The sequence below is a fragment of the Melospiza georgiana genome, chromosome 21 (assembly GCF_028018845.1).
Source record: "Melospiza georgiana isolate bMelGeo1 chromosome 21, bMelGeo1.pri, whole genome shotgun sequence".
NCBI lineage: Eukaryota > Metazoa > Chordata > Aves > Passeriformes > Passerellidae > Melospiza > Melospiza georgiana.
Genome location: NC_080450.1, coordinates 5633419 through 5641883, shown reverse-complemented (window position 1 = coordinate 5641883; position 8465 = coordinate 5633419). Strand labels below are relative to the sequence as shown.

Genomic DNA, 8465 nt, shown 5'->3' with positions numbered 1-8465 from the left:
CAAGGGCTTATCTTCCCCTCTGGGTTTCTGTGGTTTCGGGCTGTTTGCTGCAGCCTGGGGGCTGTTCCAGATCCTTGGGCCTGGCACAGCCCCGTGGCCATGGCACAGAGCCCAGGTGGGCACTGGGAACCAGCAGCTCCCTCTGCTCCTGACCGCTCTGTGCCCCCCAGTCACACCCGAAGGCAGCAGCGCTTCCTGTGCTGATGCTGGAGCCCCAAATGCTGAGGGGGGCTCCAGGAGTCCCCTCCTGTGTCCTGGACCTGCCCTCAGCTCTCTGGGCTCCTTCACCCTCTGCCATGGATCCCTCACTGGGCACCAGGACAGGGACCAGGGCAGCATCAACAGTGCCAGAGTTTGCTCATGAGTCTGGAACTTCCAGGGAGGGAAAATCCTCCTGTTGGGCCTAAATGTCACCAGCCTCACTTGTGTATAGAGCTGGGCTGATCCTGAGTATCCCTTTGGCATCCCCTGGGCACCCCAGAGCTGCTGGGGCTCTGTCTGCTGGGACAGGGAGCCCTGAGTCCCTGAGGTTTGATTCCACACCTCTTTATTGAGGAGAACTGCAATTTCTTAGTTCTTTTCAGGGTTTTTTAAAGCATTCACATCTCCTCTCACTCTGTTTATAGGGAGAGAGGAAAGGACAGCAGAGGGTGCCAGGAGGGAGCAGAGGAAGAGGAGCAGCTCCACACAAGGACTCTGCCCTGCTGCTCTTGCACAGCCAGCCCAGAGGGAGCTGTGTCACTCTGCTGGGCTGGGGACACTGGCACAGCCACTCGGGACAGCCCCTGAGGGACGGACAGACCCTGAGGGATGGACAGACCCTGGAGGATGGATGGACGTTCTCTGAAGGATGGAGAGCCCCTGGAGGATGGACACTGGACACCCCCTGGAGGATGCACACCCCTTTTGCCCCCTCTCCCATCAGTCTGCTCTCACCCCCTGCCCGCTGCTGGCCCAGCCTGGTGGCAGCAGAGCCTCTTCCCCCTGTCCTGAGCAGGGTCCCAGAGCCACAGGGACAGGCTGACAGCTCTGCCACCCTTCCTGCAGGGCTGGCATGGCCCAGCAGGGCTCCCAGCTGCCCACACTGCCCAGTGCAGCCCAGTGCCCCAGTGCAGCCCAGTGCCCCAGTGCAGCCCAGTGCAGCCCAGTGCCCCAGTGCAGCCCAGTGCCCCAGTGCAGCCCACACTGCCCAGTGCAGCCCAGTGCCCCCAGTGCAGCCCAGTGCCCCAGTGCAGCCCAGTGTCAGGCTGGGACCAGCTCTGGGCAGGGATGGGAGAGCCAGACAGCACAACCAGAGGACAGAGGATTCCCTGGGTGAAATGCAGCTCTGGAGGGGCCAGGTGTGCTCAGCCAAGGTCCAGGCACCCTCTAAAGGAGCACTTGGAGACCTCAGTGCTGAGAGCTGAGCAGAGCTGCCAGGCCAGGAGAGGATTCAGAGCCTCAGTGCCACCCCAGGGGTGGCTCAGCACGGCAGTGCCCCATGGACTCTCCCTTTATTGGAATAAAGCCTAAAGGACCTCTGTCTCCTTTTGGCACATAAACCTCTGATGTTTGTGGATTGATTTTCCTAACATGGGCAAACAGGGCTGCCCCCAGAGCAGGGAGGTGCCTGGGGGGTGCAGAGGGACTCCCCTGACCTGGCAGGGGACCCCAAACTCCTCCTGCTGCCCCCTCAGCTGTCCGTGGGCTGGGGGACGAGCAGGATCTGCACATCCTGGAGGAACAGGTTCTCCCAGCCCCTCCTGTGTGTCCCCCACCCCGAGCAGGGGGTGCCCGGTCCCAGCCCCGGCCCCGGCTGGTTCCAGCCCAGCCCAGCCACAGGGATGGGCTCCGAGCTGGGATTTAACCCTTCCAGCCCTGGCCGAGGGGTGCATCTCAGCTTTGTCCCCTGCCAATGGCCACAGGGACAGAAATCAGCCCCTCACCAGGAAACAGCTCCACCCCACCCCTGTCCCCGTAACCCCTCATTTTGGGATGCCCATCCCATCCCCATCCCATCCCATCCCCATCCCATCCCGTCCCATCCCGTCCCATCCCATCCCATCCCATCCCATCCCATCCCATCCCATCCCATCCCCATCCCATCCCATCCCATCCCATCCCATCCCATCCCATCCCATCCCATCCCATCCCATCCCATCCCATCCCATCCATCCCATCCCATCCCATCCCATCCCATCCCATCCCATCCCATCCCATCCCATCCCATCCCATCCCATCCCATCCATCCCATCCCCATCCCATCCCATCCCATCCCACCAATCCCATCCCATCCCATCCCATCCCATCCCATCCCACCAATCCCATCCCATCCCATCCCATCCCATCCCATCCCATCCCATCCCATCCCATCCCATCCCATCCCATCCCATCCCATCCATTCCCCATCCCATCCCATCCCATCCCAGCCCCAGCTGGCTCTGCAGAGCAGGGCTCAGAGGAGCTCACAGGAGCTCAGAGCAGGAGCTGCTGTTCAATAATTGATGCCCAGGCCTGGCTGATGGATCTGGGGCTCTCTGGGGCCGCTCCCTAATGGATCTGCAGCCCCGCCTGCCCAGCCAGCACTCCTGGGCTGCTCAATTCCCACTCCTGCCATCCTGTGCCATCCAAGTGCCACCTCCTGCTGCTAATGAAGCATGACACAGCCTTTGCTGGAGCTGGGAGCCTGCTGCCATCCTGCAGGGCTGGTCTGGGGGAGGGCAGGGCAATGGCACACGCTGGCACCTGCCAGGAGGGTGATGGAGCAGCCACAGCCCAGCTGAGACCAGCCCGGGAGGAGCAGGACACAACTAGGGCTGCACAGAGCCCAGCTGTGGGCAGGGCAGGGACAGGAGGTGGCAGGGGACACCTGGGGCTGCACAGAGCCCAGCTGTGGGCAGAGCAGGGCCAGGAGGTGGCAGGGCACACCCGGGGCTGCACAGAGCCCAGCTGTGGGCAGAGCAGGGCCAGGAGGTGGCAGGGCACACCCAGGGATGTGCCAGCCCCAGCCCAGGGAGCAGCAGGCTGTGCTCTCTGCCTGCAGGGAGTGTCCCTGCCCTGCAGGCAGTGCCATTAGCTGAGGTCTGTGTGCACAGCCCTGGCCTCCCCCAGCTGCAGCACAGCCCTGGCTCCCTCCCCACACCCCCATTAGGCAATAATCGATGATAATTGACAGGCAATGATTGCCCTAATGGGCTCTGCGGGTCACTGCTCATGGCCTTGTGTGACCCCTGGCTGCTGCTGTGAGCAGGCCTGGACCCTGGGCAGGGACAGTGTCACCTGTGAGACAGGGGTGGCACATGCAGGGAGCAGGGCTGGGCCAGCTCAGCACCGAGGGGACTCTGCTGGGAGCCCCAGGGAGGGCTGGGAGCCCAGGGGACATTTGGGGTGCAGCAGCAGTGGCACAGGGACACGGTGGGGCTCCCAGGGCAGCCAGGGCAGCCAGGATGTGGCCAGGAACCTGCAGCAGCTCCAGGTGCCATGCCCAGCAGAGCTGTGTGTGGGGAGCCTGGGCTGCACAGGAGCAGGGATCAGGCAGATGTGAGGATGAAACCCTTCCCTGTGAGGGTGGGCAGCCCTGGCACAGGGTGCCCAGAGCAGCTGGGGCTGCCCCTGCATCCCTGGCAGTGCCCAAGGGCAGCCTGGACATTGGGGCTGGGAGCACCTGGGACAGTGGGAGGTGTCCCAGGGTGGCACTGGATGGGGTTCAGGGTCCCTGGGTCCCAAGGGCCTGGCTCTGCCCCAGCAGCACTGCAGCAGGGCAGGGCAGCTTTTCCAGCTGCACAGGAGGATCTGGGAGCAGCTTTCCCTCATTCAGGAGGATTCCAGCCTCAAACAGCAGGAACATCCCTGGGGAGCACTGGGACACAAGGCCTGGGCTGGGGACAGCGAGGACACGGGGACAGCGAGGACACGGGGACAGTGAGGATGTGGGGACAGGGAGGACATGGGGACAGTGAGGATGTGGGAACAGCGAGGATGCAGGGACAGTGAGGACCCAGGGACATCGAGGACACAGGGACAGTGGCCCTGGGCACAAAGCAGCACTGTGCAGCTCAGGAGGTGCCATCCCTGCATGCCTGGCGCAGCAATTCCCAGGATGTCCCCAGTTCCTGTCCCTCACCCACCCAGGGCAGGGGCTGGGGGCTCTGGGCTGCCCCTGCCAGCCCTGCCCACCATCCCTGGCCAAGCAGTGCCACCCTGTGGGAGGAAAACACTCTGCTGTCCTCCCTGGGTGTGCCCTGTGCCCGTGCCTGGCCCTGGCACAGCCCCAGACACCCCCAGCCCCTCCCAGTGCCCAGCGCAGCTCTCCCCATCCCCACTGCCCCCAAACATTTCCAGGGCTGCAGCTGCCCTGTGCCACCTCCCACATGGGGCTGCTGCCCTGGCACCCTGCCCTGCTTGCCCAGACACAATTAATGACAGGGTTTGTGTTCAATAATGAGGCAGGCACACGTCAGCACCAGGTCACCATGGCTTATGAAACAGCGTTTCCATTCCAGCGCGGTGTCTCAGGCACTTCTGACACGGGGTCAGGGTCACGGCACCCCAGGATTGGGTGGGGACACTGGGACAGGGTTGGGGCAGCGCAGGAACCTCCCAGGGAGCAGCAGGCCAGCAGGGCAGTGTCCTCATGGATGGCAGGGGACACCGTCAGCTCCCCTGCCCTGCATTGCTCCCCCTCCCCAGCCCCACATTGTCTTCATTTGTTACCCTGAAAGTCCTGTCTGGTCCTAAAGCCACCCTGCTGGCACTGCTGGCACTGCTGGCTGTGTTTGTCACTCCCCCAGGAGCATGGAAACTCTGGGCCAGCCCTGTGCCCCACTGCCACCTCCTGTGGGGGACAGGCAGGGACATCCTGCTCACTTTGGGGTGATGGTGAGGGACACCCTGCTCCCGTTTTGGGGGATAGTGAGGGAATCCTGCTCACATTGGAGTGACAGGCAGGGACGCCCTGCTCACCCTGGGGGACAGTGAGAGATGTCCTGCTCACATTGAGGTGACAGTGAGGGAATCCTGCTCACCCTGGGGTGCCCATGAAGTGACACATTCCCAGGTGACAGAGTGAGAGCAGCACCCACGGGGCCAGGGACTGGGTCAGGAGGACAAAGGTGATGAAGGTACAGACTGGGCTGGGGACAAGTGCTCCCCTCCCACCCCACAGCCCTGCAGGGAGGCTGGCAGGGGGAAGGGGAGCTCATCAGGGCCACCATTGCTCTCTCCATCCTCTGGTTTCCCTGCCCTCATGCCCAGCAGCTGCAGACTCTGGTTCCTCCATCCCGGGGTGGAAGCTGAGTTCCTGCTCCAGGCTGGCTCCATCACAATGTTCCTGATGTCCCTGGAGCCTGGGGATCCCCAGAGCCCCACAGCCTGGCAGCCCTGGCCCCAGAGCCTGTGGCTGTGCCCGGTGCCAGGGTGCTGAGCTGGGCAGGAGCAGCACAGCCCCTCACCCTGCAGGTGCTGCCATGGGGTGCAGGAGGCTCCTCTGCACAGACAGACAGACACCCTGCAGGAGCCACAGCAGGCTTTGGCTGCCATATCTTAACCAGAAGGGACAGAAAGGGCCAGCAGTGACACTGGGAGCAGCTGGAGGTGTGCAGGAAGGTTCAGTCTATTCAGTCCCTGGGCAGGTGAGAGAGGAGCTGCACCCGGGGCTGCTTCTGGGCTTTCTCTTGGAGCTCTCAGAGAGGGAATCCATCCCGGGCTTTCTCCTGGAGCTCTCAGAGAGGGAATCCATCCCGGGCTTTCTCCAGGAGCTCTCAGAGAGGGAATCCAGCCCGGGCTTTCTCCAGGAGCTCTCAGAGAGGGAATCCAGCCCGGGCTTTCTCCAGGAGCTCTCAGAGAGGGAATCCAGCCCGGGCTCTCTCCAGGAGCTCTCAGAGAGGGAATCCATCCCGGGCTTTCTCCTGGAGCTCTCAGAGAGGGAATCCATCCCAGGGTTTCTCCAGGACCTCTCAGGCTCCATCCCGGGCTTTCTCCTGGAGCTCTCAGGCTCCATCCCGGGCTTTCTCCTGGAGCTCTCAGAGAGGGAATCCATCCCGGGCTCTCTCCAGGAGCTCTCAGAGAGGGAATCCATCGCGGGCTTTCTCCAGGAGCTCTCAGGCTCCATCCCGGCTGTGTCCCCGCCCCAGCGACACCTCCGCGGTGTCCCAGCCGTGCTATAGATCCCTCCTGACCAGCAGCAGCCAGGGCAGCACGGCGGCCAGCATGGCCACGGTCAGCACCAGCATCACGGCCAGGGCCATGGGGGACTGGCAGCACTGCAGCCCCAGCGCGGGGCTGGATGACACCGACACCGAGCCTGTGCTGGCCGTGTCCCCGCCGGTGCCCCCGGGCAGCCCCGATCCGCAGCGCTGGGCGGCCAGCAGCGGCATGCCGTGCTCGCTGATGACAAAGATGTGAGCCTCCCGTGCCAGCCCTGCCCCGGGGGGAACCCGCCCCACGCTCTGCTCCGGCAGCACGAAGTGACTGGGGACCACCAGAGTGTTGGGGGGCTCGCTCCTGGCCAGCTGGGACAGGGACGATGGGGACAGGGACACCTCCAGGGTGTTGGTGGCCTCGCTCTTGGACAGCTGGGACAGGGAGGATGGGGACAGGGACACCTCCAGGGTGCTGCTGGGCTCGCTCTTGGACAGCTGTGCCAGGGGCACCACCAGAGTGTTGGGGGGTTCGTTCTTGGCCAGCTGGGACAGGAAGGATGGGGACAGTGGCACCTCCAGCGTGTTGGGAGGCTCAGTCCTGGCCCGCTGGGACAGGGAAGATGGGGACAGGGACACCTCCAGTGTGTTGGGGGACTCGTTCTTGGACAGCTGGGACAGGGAGGATGGGGACAGGGATACCTCCAGGGTGTCGCTGGGCTCACTCTTAGACAGGTGTGCCAGGGAAGATGGGGACAGTGGCACCTCCAGGGTGTTGGTGGCCTCGCTCCTGGCCAGCTGTGCCAGGGGCACCTGCAGCACGCGGGGGTCGGTGGCCCTGGGCAGCCACAGAACCTTCCTCCTGCTGAGGAAGGTGACGAAGCGGCACACGGGGCACACGATGCTGCTCTGGACGTGCCCGCCCAGCTTGGCCGACAGCAGGCACTTCACCAGGCAGTCGTGGCAGAAGGTGTGGCCGCAGCTGAGGCGGCGCTGCGTGGCCTCCAGGGGCTGGAACCGCTCGTAGCACACGGGGCACTCGGCCGGGGCAGCCTCCTTGCTGGGGGGGGCCTCGGACATCGCTGCTGCGCTGGCCAGGAGGGGCAACAAGGGGTTAATCACGCTTGGGTGGCAGCGATCGTTCTGTCCATCACTTCAGCTCTCCAGGCACTGCCCACCCTGCCAGGGAACAATTCCCAATATCCCATCCAGCCCTGCCCTGGGTCAGTCTGAAGCCATTCTGCGTCCTGTCCTCACCCTTTGGCAATTCCTCATGGGGTGGGATGGGTGCCCACCATGGCCTGGCCACTCTAGGGTGGGATGGGTGGGTGCCCACCATGGCCTGGCCACTCTAGGGTGGGATGGGTGGGTGCCCACCGCGGCCTGGCCACTCTCAGCATGGTTCAGCCCCTGGGCAGGGATGGATGGAGGGTCTCAGCCCCGAAGCCCTGAAGGGCAAAACTCCTTGGCTGGCAAAGCCCAGGGCAGGGGGCTGAGCCCCTGCACAGAGCCCTGACTGCTGAATGCCTGGTAGAGAAATTCCAGGCACAGACTATGGCATTCCTGGTACAGACTGTGCCATCCCAGGCTCACACTGTGCCATCCCAGCCTCACACTGTGCCATCCCAGACACAAACTGTGCCATCCCAGCCTCACACTGTGCCATCCCAGGCTCACACTGTGTCACCAGTGCCTCTGTGCTCAGCTGCTGGGCAATCCCATCCCAAGCTGGAACCTGCCAGGGACAGGGAGCTGCTCCCATCCCAGAGACCTCTGAGGGGCCTGGGGGAGCCTGGAGCAGCCAGGCTGGTGGAGCAGGGAGGTGACACAGCCAGGGAGGTGACATGGCCAGGGCAGGCAGCAGACACTCACACTGGGCTCCTTCCAGGCTGCTGGGGAATGGCCCAGCCTGGTGGCCAGGCCGTGGTGGCCATGGTGGTGGCTAAGCCATGCTGGAGGCCAGGCCATGGCATCCCCAGGCCATGACATCTCCAGGCCATGGTCGCCAGGCCATGACATCTCCAGGCTGTGCTGGAGACCAGGCCATGGCATCCCCAGGCCCTGTTGGAGGCCAGGCCATGGTGGTGGCCAGGCCATGGCATCCCCAGGCCATGGTGGTGGCCAGGCCATGGTGCCCAGGCCCTGCTGGAGGCCAGGCCATGGTGGTGGCCAGGCCATGGCATCCCCAGGCCACGGTGGTGACCAGGCCATGGTGCCCAGGCCATGGCATCCCCAGGCTGTGGGCACGCTCAGGCTGGAGCTGGGTGCAGCCAGCCTGTGCCAGGGTTAGTCAGAGAGGAGGGAAGGCAGAGCCAGCCCAGCCCAGCCCCAGAGCAGTGTGGGGCACTC

The 8465-nt window shown here is 64.1% G+C and overlaps 1 protein-coding gene across 1 annotated transcript; it reads right to left on the bottom strand.

Moving 5' to 3' along the window:
* Positions 1–6137: 6137 nt before the first annotated feature.
* On the bottom strand, positions 6138–7196 carry LOC131092389 (RING finger protein 222-like). Its single transcript, XM_058039066.1, has 2 exons — positions 6930–7196; positions 6138–6518 (listed from the first exon to the last, which is right to left on the bottom strand). The coding sequence occupies exons 1-2, from the start codon at positions 7194–7196 to the stop codon at positions 6138–6140; spliced, it is 648 nt and encodes a 215-aa protein (XP_057895049.1).
* Between the last annotated feature and the right edge of the window lie 1269 nt (positions 7197–8465).